Source organism: Phytophthora cinnamomi (genome assembly GCF_018691715.1).
Source record: "Phytophthora cinnamomi strain GKB4 chromosome Unknown Contig37, whole genome shotgun sequence".
NCBI classification, from domain to species: Eukaryota; Oomycota; class Peronosporomycetes; order Peronosporales; family Peronosporaceae; genus Phytophthora; species Phytophthora cinnamomi.
This window is the reverse complement of record NW_027150970.1, coordinates 206,729-220,751: the sequence shown is the minus strand read 5'-3', so window position 1 is coordinate 220,751 and position 14,023 is coordinate 206,729. Positions and strand designations below refer to the sequence as shown.

The 14,023-nt window shown below is 54.8% G+C and overlaps 4 protein-coding genes across 4 annotated transcripts; 2 read left to right on the top strand and 2 right to left on the bottom strand.

Annotated features, from left to right (window-relative positions):
* Positions 1 to 1,607: 1,607 nt before the first annotated feature.
* On the top strand, positions 1,608 to 1,979 carry IUM83_11787 (uncharacterized protein; the record flags this gene model as incomplete). Its single annotated transcript, XM_067936367.1, has 1 exon — positions 1,608 to 1,979. The coding sequence occupies one exon, from the start codon at positions 1,608 to 1,610 to the stop codon at positions 1,977 to 1,979; it is 372 nt and encodes a 123-aa protein (XP_067792172.1).
* Positions 1,980 to 2,515: 536 nt separating this feature from the next.
* On the top strand, positions 2,516 to 3,066 carry IUM83_11786 (uncharacterized protein; the record flags this gene model as incomplete). Its single annotated transcript, XM_067936366.1, has 2 exons — positions 2,516 to 2,674; positions 2,788 to 3,066. 2 exons carry the CDS (start codon positions 2,516 to 2,518, stop codon positions 3,064 to 3,066), a joined length of 438 nt encoding a protein of 145 aa, XP_067792173.1.
* A 2,932-nt stretch (positions 3,067 to 5,998) lies between these two features.
* IUM83_11785 (reverse transcriptase) lies at positions 5,999 to 7,268 on the bottom strand (the record flags this gene model as incomplete). Its single annotated transcript, XM_067936365.1, has 2 exons — positions 5,999 to 6,607; positions 6,855 to 7,268. The coding sequence occupies 2 exons, from the start codon at positions 7,266 to 7,268 to the stop codon at positions 5,999 to 6,001; spliced, it is 1,023 nt and encodes a 340-aa protein (XP_067792094.1).
* Positions 7,269 to 9,055: 1,787 nt separating this feature from the next.
* Positions 9,056 to 13,066, bottom strand: IUM83_11784 (Integrase catalytic core protein; the record flags this gene model as incomplete). The annotated part of the gene is made up of 2 exons (XM_067936364.1): positions 9,056 to 10,217; positions 10,335 to 13,066. The coding sequence occupies 2 exons, from the start codon at positions 13,064 to 13,066 to the stop codon at positions 9,056 to 9,058; spliced, it is 3,894 nt and encodes a 1,297-aa protein (XP_067792095.1).
* Between the last annotated feature and the right edge of the window lie 957 nt (positions 13,067 to 14,023).

The following is a 14,023-nucleotide window of genomic DNA, read 5'->3' as shown; positions in this document are numbered from 1 at the left end:
GTAGAAAGATGTTGCTTTCTACCAATAGGATCTTTGGGTATGTGTGGACCACTCATTGTGGTGGCCCACTTCAATGTATCCATTGGTGTGACTTACACCAAGGTGAGGAAGTATCTAAAACTTCTAACAGAAACCTATCTGTTAGAGCCACAAGTGACCACAAGTGACAGTTAGTTGTCACTTGTGACCGTTGTCATACACAAGTGAGAACAATCATTAGTGTGTATAACCCCGTTACACATATACACACATGATGGAGCTTCTGGGCACGTACGTTGTTATCGTCGTTGCCTCCACGAAGCTCCGCCTGTTCACAAGAGTCGCTGCTCATCGATAAAATCCTACTACGAGCAGTCACTGAACTCTGTTTGCTACCTTGCGGTGGGGATGAGTGTGTTTACTGTCGTCCGCAAACAGTCAGTTACGGCTTTTTCATTCTGATTTGCTGCCAGGATAGGGACGGCGCGTTGGAGATGCCCTTAGGAACAGGAAATAGGTAGTTTAGTTGTTGCTTCCTCTGACCTACTGCCCTAATCGGAGCTACAGTAGTAGAACAGTATGAGCTACAGCACAACTGCATTGCACTACTAAATGGGAAGTTTGTCTTCATTTCACCTCCTTCTGATGCCAAATATGAAGATGTATAGACCTCAATATGGAGCTTGTCGTACTTCATAGCTTTCACCAAATCGTATGTGAAACCCATGGCTTGGCTGCCAATCAAGTAGTGCAGATGTATGGAGGAAATCTCCAGCCTGTTCAAGCTAGCAGCTTCGGTACCAATTGGTCGCAGTCGATAACGGCAAGCGTGATGACTGCGACAACGAATCTTGCGTACAACGAAAAGTAAGCAGCATAACGTGAAACTGATGACCAACCATAAATCCAGAGCGCCTTAACGACAAACTTGATGACAAGCTAACGGCACCTTAGATTGCAGTAGCTGCGGCTTCACTTGTTAGCAGAAGCCGCAGCACTAGGAGTAGCTCGTGTCCTATTTACTTTGCTGTTTACTAATGCACTACGACTAAATGTAGTGGGTCTAACTTGACTCACTACTTTAGCTTACACGTTGCGCAACGTGTATGAGGAAGCGTAAGTACTTAGTAATTACTTAGGTTAATTATATTTGAATACACAAATATAAGTTAAGTAACAAAAGGATTCCAAGTGACTTAGATTAGGTAAAATGAGAACTGTATTGTTTGTAAATTGATCTTCCTCTAAAATCTGCTAAAAACTGTTTATCATCTATGAAAGGGTTGGCAGCGGCTGGCTGTCAGAGCCCCGCTAATATGCATGTCTCTGATTGGTAGAAAGATGCTGCTTTCTACCAATAGGATCTTTTGGGTGTGTGTGGACCACTCACTGTGGTGGTCCACTTCAATGTATCCATCGGTGTGTCTTACACCAATGAGGAAATATCCAAAACGTTTAACAGATAACCTATCTGTTAAATTCACAAGTGGCTTGCAGCCACTTGTACGTGTAACCGTTACACCATCCCCCCTTAAGGTTAGACGCGCGGGGTCTCCGCACGTCAATCTTTGGAATTGACCATTCGTCAATTCTCCGCGTTTGGAGAAGAAATCCGCGCTCATTCAACGATGAGCGCGCCTCAGAAAGTCCGCAAAGTCGATGGGGAGTCATCTCTCCATCGACGACTACTCGAACGCCAGAAGGCGAAGTACGGTGACGTCGTCGACTTCGACGACGACGATGAAGACATGGAGGGCGAGGAGGACTCGCCCTCAAAGCGTAAAGACTCAGTGTCGAGCGAATCGCTCGACCCTCACGCCAAGAACGTTCGCCCGCGTGAAGGGGACGAATCGGACGCTTCGAGTTCGAAGCGTTCGCGTACTGAGAGTGATACCCCACTCGCTTCAGCTGGGGCTCTCAGTACTCCGCGCGCTGCTGCTGCAGCGCGTGATGTTAAACTCAAGGCTCTCCGCGCGCTGCGCCTGCAGCGCGATCCGTAGATGCCGTCCGCATCCGAGATTGCGGACCGGTTTGGGAACTCGGTACCTCCGAATGAGGTACCGCTGTACGTATGCAGCGCCATCAAAGATGACGCTGTGGCTGCCGAGCTGCACTTTGATGCTGAAACGCATCAAAGGCGCGATACTACATCGGACTCTTTCATGAGCTCCGATGGTTTCAAAGCAAGAAGACCTCTTCTCGCAGCAAAGTGCCCGAATGGCAGGCACTTTGTCAAAGCTGGAACGCCTTTGTTGAGAACTTCAACAAGAGGCCGAGTGCTTACCGTGATCGGATTAAGCAAGCGCGTGATCGCTTCGAGACGTACTCGAAGCGTGGAAAGCTGGAGCAACTTCATGTTGCTGCTGAGAGCAAATGTGCCGTGCGCTGTGCCCGAGGGCTTTCAGTGCACGAAGTGCTTCCAGGCGCGGTCCGCTTGAGCGACCGCGACCTGAACGGGTACACGTCGTTCCGTGTGCCCGAAAGTCTCAAGAGCTCCGTGCTAAGTTCTTAGCACGTGAGGGTTCGGGCGCTGGCGATGATCGCAGCGCTCGCTCTACTCCGCTGTGCCAGTGCGTACTGCTCCTCGTACGCCCTCACCATTTCCGGAACGTCCTCCAGCAAGACGTTCCGCGGCTCTATGTATCTCGATGGGAGGAAATCCTCTCCAACGAATACGAAAACGAGCCCCTTGAGGGTTCGTTTTCGGGATACTATGGTCAACAATCCGCTCAACAATCCAGCGGGTTGAGCCGTGGGCGTCACGGATCGGCGGTGGCGGGGGTGGGAACACGCCCCGGGTATGATCAGCCCGTGGCTGATCACTATGCGCCTCTCCACGACCGGGTGACCGTCGTGGAGCGTCTACAGGGCGCTGAGTTCGCCGCCCTAAAACAGGAGCTGGCGAACCAGAAGGCCCAAGTCGCGGCGGTCTCGCAGACCGCCTCGAATATCCAGGTCGAGCTGGGGACCCAGATGAAGGGGTTGCTCCAGCGCGTCCGCGCGCTGGAGGAGAGGTTGCTCGTCGCCGAGGCCAAGTCCTCCGCTTCTGCCTCGGCTCCTGCCGAGGCTTCGGGTCAACCGAGCTAGATGGCTCGTGCTGCCGGTATGGCTTCAGCCGTCCGACGTAAAGGTCGGATGGAGGCGCATGCTAGACGGTATGTCTAGCGCGTATGCGTTGCCGTGCCGTGCCAACACAGTGAACGGCCCGATGAAGCGCGGAGCAAGCTTGCTTGCTCCGAAATCCAAAACTGCATGTCTAGGCAGGTTTTGTGTAGCTAACAAAACTAATGAACCAACTTTAAATTCATTTGTGTTGCCTCTGCCCGCATTGTCTGCGTTCAGCTTCTGTTGATCAACAGAAGCTGCTATTGTGTCTTGGACAAACCGAATCACGGCTTGTCTTTTGGTGATGAAACTGATTGCATCCGAGCTGAAGTCATTCAGCTCGCTCTCCGCTAGAGGCCCGGCCTCTGCGTGGTTCTTGCGGTGTCTGCGCCCTGCGCGAACCCGTGGTCGTTAACCATGTTGTTGGGGAGTCTGCGCCCTGCGCAGACTCATGTGTTGTCCATTGTTGCAGCTGACACTGTGCAAGTGTCAGCGGTTTTCTGCGGCTGCTGTATTGCAGTCGTAGATCCTCCAACAAAGTGGGAGCCATCACTCCGAGTAAACTCGGGAGGCGTGGATGCCGCATGGCATTCACGTAGAACGGTGTATGCCCGGTCGAGGCATGCACTGAGTTATTGATGGCAAACTCTGCCATCGATAAACACTCGCTCCAGTATTGGAACGAGTGAGCGTAGCTCTTTAACATATCGACGAGCACGCGATTCACGCGCTCGGTTTGACCGTCCGTCTGCGGATGATCCGCAGTCGACATGGAAAGCTGGCTCCCAAGAAGTGTAAACACTTCTTGCCACAGATGCGCTGTGAAGCGCGGGTCTCTGTCCGACACGATGTCGGACGGCATGCCATGGTGTTTGAACACCATGTCGACGAGCAGACGGGCTGTCTGCTTCGCGGTCACCTCTGCTGGCACCGCAGCAAGATGTACCATCTTGCTGAAACGGTCTACAAAGACCACAACACCGGTGTTCCTCCGCTGTCCGGGGAAGACCAAGATGAAGTCCAAAGACATGGACTTCCAACACTCCGACAGGTCGGTAGTGATTACAGTGGAGCCTGCGCGAATGGCGCAGGCTTCACGCGTTAGCATACCTCGCAAGCACGGATGTACTTGCGCACCCACTATACTGGTGGTGCCGGTAGAAGTCGCGCGTGAGAAGGACGTAAGTCTTCTCACGTCCGAGATATCCCGCAGTCGGGGCATCATGATACTCGTACATGATCCTGAGTCGCAGGTCATGGTCATTTAGCACGACAACGCGATCCGCGTTGTCGTCGACTACGTTAATGAGTAGCAGTCCGTCGTGCACACGAAAGCGGTGTGCACGCGCTCGAGTGCTTGGGCAGCTTCTGACGGGACTTGTCAGAAGGCGCTGTGCCATAGGCCAGCAAGAGCTTCGCGTCCGCGTCGTGCGCGTACGCGGCCTTCACATCATCCAACAGAGATGATGTGGGTTTGCTCGATCGCATGGCGTCAATGGCATTGACGTCAACAGCTTCTGCATAGTCCGGCCGACGTGATAACGCGTCGGCCACCACGTTCAATCTTCCGGGTTTGTATTCGACCCGGAAGTTATACTCCGCAAAGAATGAGAGCCATCTCGCCATTCTTTGTGAAATGTGGCGACTTCACTGCGGTGCGCAGTGAAGCATGGTCGGTGTAGACCACAAATGGTCTACTTCAAGCAAATACACTCGGAACTTTGCGAGTGCATACTTCATGGCAAGGAGTTCCTTGTCATGCACCGGATAGTTGCGCTCAGCTGGCTTCAGCTGACGCGATTGGTAAAAGACGACACGATCACGGCCCTCGTGATCGTGCTGCATCGCGCATCCGATCGCGAAATCGGATGCGTCACACACTACGTGAAATGGGCGATCTTGGTCAGCCACTGCCAAGATCGGCGCCTCAGTCAAGCCCGCTTGACTGCATCGAATACCTTTTGGCAATCGGGTGTCCAATTCCACAGCTTCTTTCTTGAAGCTGTGACAGCAAGCGGATCTTGCCCGCATAGTCCTCCACGTACTTGCACAAGTACGTGGCCAAATAAGGAACTGCCTCAGTTCCTTGACATGAAGGCGTTGGCCATTCGTTAATCACTCTGACCTTTTCTGGGTCAGAGCGGACACCATTCTTCCCTACGAGACACCCGAGGACGGGTATCTCGCTCGCCCGAAGATACACTTCTTCAGGTTCGCGTAGAGCTTATGCTTTCGCATAAGCTCAAGTAGCTTCGGAGATGCACCCTGTGCATCTCTACGTCGTCTTCCGTCCACAGCCCGGCTGTGGATGAATACATCATCGAAGTAGCTCGGTGCGAAGTCGCGCACCGAGCGCAACAAGCGTCACGCACCTGTTGAAAGTCGCAGGGGCATTTTAAGCCCCTGTGGCATTACTAGCCATTCCCAGAGCATGCCGCTTGGCGTGCTCACTGCCGTGAGAGGGATATCGCTCTCACGCATTAGAACTGATAAAATCCATCTCGCAAGTCGAGAGCACTGTAAACGGTGCTCCCGGCCATCGAATCGATGATAACATCTTTTCGTGGTATCGGCGTCTGCGCCGGTACCGTCGCATCGTTCAGCTTGTTGTAGACATGAACGATGCGCCATCCGCCCTGTGGCTTCTTGACACAGAACGTCGGAGCACTGTGCGGGGACTTTGATTCCCGCACTTGTCCTGCTACGACGACTTTCAAAGAAGTCGTCGATCGCTTTCACTTGCTCTCGCGGCGGTGGCCACTGCCGCGTGACTGTACTTCGTGCCCGGCACGAGATCAATCTCGTGCTGAATGCCCTTATCCTGCGGAAGCTCCGCAGAAATGTCTTCCGGGAGTACGTCTTTGTACTCCCTCAACAATTCGTAATAGGGACTCGACTTCAGCGAGTCCCAACCTTATTCCTCGAAGCGCTCTCGCTTCGTCTTCGCACTGAGTGTCTTCACTCTCAGTGGTACTTCCATGAAGAGCTGCCTCAGCTCTTCGCTCTCGTCGCCGTTCTTTCGCTGTCCGAAGAACGCAGACTTATTCGATGCGTCCATCGTGCAAGTCGCGCGTAACTTCCAGCTCATGGCTGGAAGCGAAGTCAACTCCGACGCCGTCGTCGGAGGACTAGCGAGTTCCATGTCACGATACTGGAATCCAGTATCGGTGCGCGTCAAGACGCTTAGCGTCTTGACATTCGGCGTCACCGCCGCAGTCTGCCAACAGACTGCTCTTGTTACGTCTCGGTCCCGGACCGAGACTTGCGCAACGTTTTCCGCTTGCGCCGTCTTCTTGTTGTGCGGAGCCCGGCTCCGCACAGTTGTCTTCTTGTCCAGGCCCGGCCGTGGACAGTCGTTCGCCGGCGGACCCTGTCCGCGGGCGCGCGATATCAAGCCCGGCTTGACCGCATTTTCCTTCGTGCAGCCCGGCTGCACGGTAATGTCCTTCGCCGGCAGACCCTGTCTGCGGGCGCGCGATATCAAGCCCGGCTTGATCGCATGGCGCTTCGTCGTGCAGCCCGGCTGCACGACAGCGTAAATTGCGTCAGTGCGGTACGTTTGCAACCGTCCGCACTGTTTGCAGCGTCAACTCCCGGAGTTGACACGCCTTCGTCACCTCGACGCCAATCATTGGCGGAGCCCCTCATGACCGAGGGTGCGTCGGCTCCCGGAGCCGACGCGTCGTTGTCGACCTGACCGCTTCGGGTCAGGGACTGTCCCATGCGTACTTGAACGTGGGTGTTGGTTCCCGGAACCAACACATCTTTACTCCGACGTCGGCAGCATTGCCGACGTGGGTCTCCTGTGCGCGCCCTCGCGCACTTCCTGAGCACTCCGGGACAGCAGCATAAAGCGCTGTCTCGACTGGTGAGCCGCGCGCACCTGCTGGTGCGCGCTGCGTAACAGGGCCATCGCTCTCTGTTCCGCTATCGCGTCCGAAGCGCACGAGCGTGCGCTTCTTCCAGTCTATTACCGGATCATGCCGTGCAAGCCACGGCATGCCCATTACTACGTCGAATTTATCGTCCAGGTCCAGGACGATAAAGTGTTCGACAAACACTCGTTGTTTGTACGAGAAGCGCACGTTCACGACGCGCTTCTCGGTCTTCGATGGCACCTGTTGCCAGTCGTACCTCAGAAGACTTCGAGGTGTATCTACCTCCTCGAAGTCAAGTCTTGACAGGCTTCGTAGTCGAACAAAGTTGTTCGACGCGCCTGAATCTACCAATGCTCGAAGAGTCACTCGCTCTCTTCGAGTAAACCTCAAGATGACTAGGTTTGGCCTGTCATCTTGTTTCTTACAGTGAGCTGGTCTCACTGGGGCTGCAGTCCTCAGTGTCGCGTGCCCGATGTCGGCACGCGCGACTGCATTACCAGTAGGGCGCCCGCGCCTACTGGATGTTCGCGTTTTTGTTGGTCCGCGGCGATGCCTAGCATCGCCACGACGGCACCACCTCCAGGGGCATGGGGCTGTGCACTCCCGTGCAAAGTGACCGATCCTTCCGCAACGGAAGCATCGCACGTTACCTCCCTGCTGCTGGTAACCAGCAGTTGTTGCGCTCGAGAGGTCCATTGGCTCCGGACCTCCCGTCCTCGCTACCGGGCGCGGTTGCGGCCTCGGTACGTTTACATGGAGTTTAGCCTGCCGCAGGCTAGCTCTTCTTGCATGGCAAGAGTGATTGCAGCTTCGAGAGTACTCGGGTACTCTCGGAAGAGATAGGTCTTCACAGGCCCATCTCTAAGCCCCTTCATGAACGTGACGACCTTGGTCGCCTCGTCAATCGGGTTAGTCACGATATTTGATACCAAATATCGTGCGCGCTGCGCGTAAGCATGGACGTCATGCTTACCCTGCTGAAGGTCGAGGAACTCCGCCCTCGACCGGAACTCGTTTGCGGGGGCTCAAACGCTTGTTTGAGCTCCTCTTTAACACTTCGTACGTGCTGAAGCACGTAGGATCGGAGAGTCGGCGTCCATACGCCCAACTCCTTGCGCGTCCGCCAAGGCAGGACATGGCGAACGCGACCTTCGACAGCGGGTCGACGATGCGTCGAGCCGCTATGGCTGTGTCGAGTTCGACAAGCCATCGGAGAGAGCTCGCCCTCTCTTCCCACATAATTGCTTACGCTCAACTTTAATGGTTGAGCACGCGGTGTCGTCCCTGACGACGCCGTCATTGAGGATTGACGTCTGCATCACGCTGCTCCTTCATGATGAAGCCCAGAGCAACACCATGTTGCTCCGTCGGCGATAGCGTACGCAGCATTGTAGCTATCGCCGCTTCTCCAATGACTGTTGACAGTCGTTGGAGGCCTCCACTCTGGGTCAGACAGGTGGGGGCAGTCAGCGCGTGCAACATGCGTTGCAGGCGTGTTGGATCTCTCCATGGGCACCTCCGTGCTCATGTGGTTCTCGGCTCCGCGTTCGTACGCCGCGTACGAACGTCAAGCAGTCGGTCGTTGGACGGACTACAAAGTGCTACCAGGTGTAGTGGGTCTAACTTGACTCACTACTTTAGCTTACACGTTGCGCAACGTGTATGAGGAAGCGTAAGTACTTAGTAATTACTTAGGTTAATTATATTTGAATACACAAATATAAGTTAAGTAACAAAAGGATTCCAAGTGACTTAGATTAGTGAAGAAGGTCGTACTGGGATCTTGCACTTGTAGACTTGGTCGTAGACACCGCCGAGGCTTGGGGCGAGGCGAGGAAGGTCACTTGGGGGGTTGAATCGAAATTCAGAAGTGATTGGATTGTTGGAGCTTACACCCTAGGATAGTGCTAAAGACACGCGGCCGTGCGTCCTATCAACTAGTGCGTCTAATCAACCATCATTCTACACTGCTCGTCCAATCAACCTACTCGTCTAATCAACGTGTGGTCGTATTGGACCGGTTCGGTTAACCGGTTCGGGTACCTCGGACCTGGTACAGTGTACCAAGGTTCAGTACCCTGCAACACGCCCCCTCAATGCGAACACGCGTGAACGCCGAGCGCAGCCGTCAAGTCCTTGTGGCGTGGTCCGGCAAGTCCCTTGGTCATGATGTCGGCCAGCATGGTCGCAGTCTCGCAGTACTCGACGATCACTTCGCCGCGCTTGACTTCGTCGCGGATGTGATGGTACTTGATGTCGATGTGCTTGGCGCGGCCATGGTTGACGGGGTTCTTGGTCATCTTGATGCACGACTGGTTGTCTTCGAAAATCTTCAACTCGGGCGTGACTCCGCCTGCAGCAACCAGGATCTCGCACAGCAGCTTGTGCACCCACTTGCCTTCTTGAATCGCCAAACTCAGTGCGATGTACTCGGCCTCACTTGTCGATAGCGACACACTTGACTGCTTCTTGGAACCCCACGAGATCGGTCCGCCGGCGACTTGGAACAGGTAGCCCGACGTAGACTTGCGATCACTAAGATCACCAGCCCAGTCGGCATCCGAGTAACCTTGAAAGTCGATGTCCTTGCCCGGCGAAAAACGGATTCCGTGCGACTTGGTCCCTTGAAGGTAGCGGAAGATGCGCTTGACCGCAATCCAGTGCTCGACTTGCGGGTTCTCCATGAAGCGTGACACATAGCCGACAGCGAACGCAATGTCCGGGCGAGTCGATGTCATCAAGTGCATGAGTGCACCGACAGCCTCGCGAAATGGTGCGTCCAACTTGGTCATGGCGTCGCTTGAGACTAGCTTCATGCTGATGTCGACCGGACTTGCAGCGGGTTTGCAGTCTTGCATGCCGAAGCGCTCCAGGATGTCGTTGATGTAGCGAGCTTGGCTCAGCGTAACACTGCCATCCGCGTTCTCGACCACCTCGATCCCGAGGATGAAGGAACACTTGCCACTGTCGGTCATCTCGAACCGCGACTTGAGTTGGCGCTTGACTTCCGCGATCATTTCCGCCGAGCTTCCGGTCACCAAGACGTCGTCCACGTAGACCAGCAGCAGAACGCATTCGCCGTCGACGACCTTGATGTAGAGGCATGGGTCGTAGCTTGATACGCGAAAACCGATGGAGCGCACGTACTCGTCGAAGGTCTCGTTCCATACGCGCGAAGCTTGCTTGAGTCCGTAAATCGCCTTGAGCAGTTCCACGCAGTCGAAACCGTCGTCCAGTTCCACGCCTTCAGGCACGCTGCAGAACACCTTCTCCTTCATCAAGCCGTACAGGAACGCAGTCACCACGTCGAGCTGGTCCATGGGCCATCCGAAGTACTTGGCAACCGCAATGATCATTCGCAGCGTGACGTACTTGACCACAGGTGAAAACGTCTCGGTGTAGTCGATGCCATACTTCTGCACGAAGCCTTTCGCGACGAGCCGAGCCTTGAACTTCTCGATCGATCCGTCCGCGTTGCGCTTGATCTTGAACACCCACTTGGTACCGACTGCGCGCTGGTTGTTGGGCAGTTTGGCGGCGCGGAAAACACCTCGCAGCCGCATTGACTTGAGTTCGGCGCGAATTGCCTTGCGCCACTGGACTTGATCTGGTCCGTTCACAGCTTCTTGAAACGTCTTCGGCTCCGCGCTGTCACTTGCTTCCACAGCATTCGCACTTGCACGCCAGAACATGGGTGGAGTCGAGCCGTCTTCATCGTCTTCTTCCGATTTTGCTTCTTGTGTCGCCGTAGATTCACGTTGGTCTTCGTCTTCCGAGCGTCCAGGCGCACTTGCTTCTTCAAGTCCAGCGCTACGACGAGGACGTCGAACGTTGTCGCGATCTTGGTTGTCCGGACGCGATTTGCGCTTCCCCGCCTGCGTGAACACCCTTGTGCCGGAGTCGTCGGAGACTTGCATGTCGTCGAAAACGTCGGTAAGTCGGTTGACTTCTTCACCATCAGCAGCCTTGGAGTCATCGAAGCTTGACTCATCGAATGTGACATCGCGAGAGATGACCACCTGCCCCGCCTCGATGTCATAAACTCGATACGCCTTGGAACGCTCCTCGTAACCCATGAAAATTCCTTCACGAGCTTTCGGGTCCCACTTGAGTCGCTTCTCCTTCGGCGTCAAAACGTAGGCCTTGCACCCGAAGATCCGCATGTGCTTCACGTTGGGCTTGGACTTGTAGACGATCTCGAACGGAGTTTTGTCGGGCGACTTGGGTGACGGCAGACGATTCTTGATGTAGATCGCCGTCATCGCTGCTTCCGCCCAGAACGTCTTGTCCAACCCAGCGTAGTGAAGCATGCTGCGGCCGATGGTCACGATGGTTCGGTTGGCGCGTTCAGCCGTCGCGTTGGTTTGGTGCGCATACCGAACCGTGGACTGCACTTCGATGCCGTGGACTTCGTAGTACGCCAAGAGCGAATTGGTCGCGAACTCCTTGGCTCCGTCATGGCGCACGAACTTCACCCTCGCATCGAATTGCTTCTCCACCTTGGTGATGAATCGGCGCAAGCAGCCTTCACTCTCCGACCTGGCTCGCAGACAGAATCCCGACATGCAGCCGCTGGCTTCGTCCGTGATGAGCAGCAAGTAGCGGCTGCCACCCAGCGACTCTTCTTCCATGGGGCCGCAGGTGTCGAAGTGGAGGAACTCGAACGGCTTGTACTTGCGCTTGTTCGGGTTGCTTGGGAAGGGCTTTTGCACCATTTTCCCTTGTTGGCACCCACGACATTGGCTTGACTTCTTCGACGATGTCGGCATTTTCGCACCCGTCACCATGCCACTTGAGACCATCTTCCGAAGAACGTCATTTGGCGCGTGACCCAAACGCGCATGAAGATCCACCGCGTTGACCGACGCCTTGGACACCGAATTCGCAGCGCAGCTTGGGACTCGGAGCCAGTAGAGGCCGTCGATCAGGTCCGCGGAAGCCACGATTTTCTTCGACTTCTTCTGTGCGATGTGCATTTCAGCACCATCAAACACCACCTTGAACAGTCCGCTTCGGTTGATCTGCGGCACCGAAAGCAGGTTCTTGTTCATGCTCGGGACGTAAAGTGCATCTTGAATGCGGATGTCGCGCTCCTTGCCGTTGGGCAAAGTGACTCGCTGCAGGACCGTCCCGACTCCCATGATCTTGGCCGTGTTGCCGTTGGCGACCGTGAGTTCACCTTCGTCGCACACCTTGATGTCCACAAACTTGGCCTTGTCGTTGCAGATGTGGTGCGTGGCACCACTGTCGATCGCCCAGGAGCCTTGAAACTTGTTGGTCCTGGAGACTCCACACTCCATAGAGACCGCGAACGCGACGCAGTCGTCATCGCTGTCGTCACGCCACTGGACGTTATTCGCACCGCGACCAGACCGGCCACGTCGTGCACCTCGATTCTCCTCCTTCTGCTTGGTCCAGCACTTTTCCACGACGTGCCCCGATTTTCCGCAGTACGTGCAGTGGCGACTTTCACGCTCGGCATTGAAGGCCCTCGCAGCGTCTTCAATCTTCACCTGAGCCGTCTTCTCGCCCTGCCGCTTGATGTGCTCATTCGTGAGCACCTTGATCACATCTTGAGTGCGCAGCTCTGCGTTGCTCATCTCCAAGTTGAGAACGACGTTCTCGAAACTCTTGGGCAGACTCCTGAGCAGGCAGATCGCCACGTCTTCATCCTCCATCTTGGCGCCGATGTTGCTGAGCTTGGCGCTGATGTTGAGGACTTCATTGCAATGATGAAGCACATTGCCGCCTTCTGCCATCTCCATGCTGAAGAGCTGGCGCTTCAAGTAGATGCGTCCAGCCTTCTGCGACCCCCCGTAGAGCGAACGCAGTCGCGTCCAGGCCACCCACGCTTCCTCGCAGTCGTCGACCACATGATGGTAGTCAGCATCCATGTGGAGCAACATCAGGCCGAACGCGATGTTGCTCGACTTGACGTAGTCGTCCTTGGCCCTAGTGTCCGCGAAGTTTGGTTTCGTCTCGCGGTTCACGACGCTCCACACCGACTTGGTCAGGAACACGCCACGCATGTAGCGGTTCCATGTGGCGTAGTTGTCGCCGTTGAACTTGTCGATGGAGATCTTGGTGTCTTGGACAGAGGACATGGTGCTTGGGCTCATAACCTGAAGAAGGTCGTACTGGGATCTTGCACTTGTAGACTTGGTCGTAGACACCGCCGAGGCTTGGGGCGAGGCGAGGAAGGTCACTTGGGGGGTTGAATCGAAATTCAGAAGTGATTGGATTGTTGGAGCTTACACCCTAGGCTAGTGCTAAAGACACGCGGCCGTGCGTCCTATCAACTAGTGCGTCTAATCAACCATCATTCTACACTACTCGTCCAATCAACCTACTCGTCTAATCAACGTGTGGTCGTATTGGACCGGTTCGGTTAACCGGTTCGGCTACCTCGGAACTGGTACAGTGTACCAAGGTTCAGTACCCTGCAACATTCCTCTAAAATCTGCTAAAAACTGTTTATCATCTATGAAAGGGTTGACAGCGGCTGGCTGTCAGAGCCCCGCTAACATGCATGACACTGATTGGTAGAAAGATGCTGCTTTCTACCAATAGGATCTTTGGGTATGTGTGGACCACTCATTGTGGTGGTCCACTTCAATGTATCCATTGGTGTGTCTTACACCAAGGTGAGGAAGCATCCAAAACTTTTAACAGATAACCTATCTGTTAAATTCACAAGTGGCTTGCAGCCACTTGTACGTGTAACCCCGTTACACTAAACTTCTGGGAGCTTCGCCGTCTCCCTTAACGCGTCTTCTGCCTTTCCTGCAGACACTGCAAAGAACGCTTTACCAGTTTCCTGCTTAAACCACAAATATGACCAAGACCAGGTCGACCATCAAGACCGTGCTGGCGCCCCGATCTTCACGCCCATCCCACCATCTCGGCTCACAACACCTCTCACGCGGCCTGGGCGAAGTGGCGTAGGGGCACCGAGAGTCCGATAAGACGATCTGGAGCCGCGCGAAGGAAAATACGGGCGATCTCATCGTGTCGGTCAAGAATACATTCGACGAGGGGATGCTGCGCTTGTGGTGCCTCCT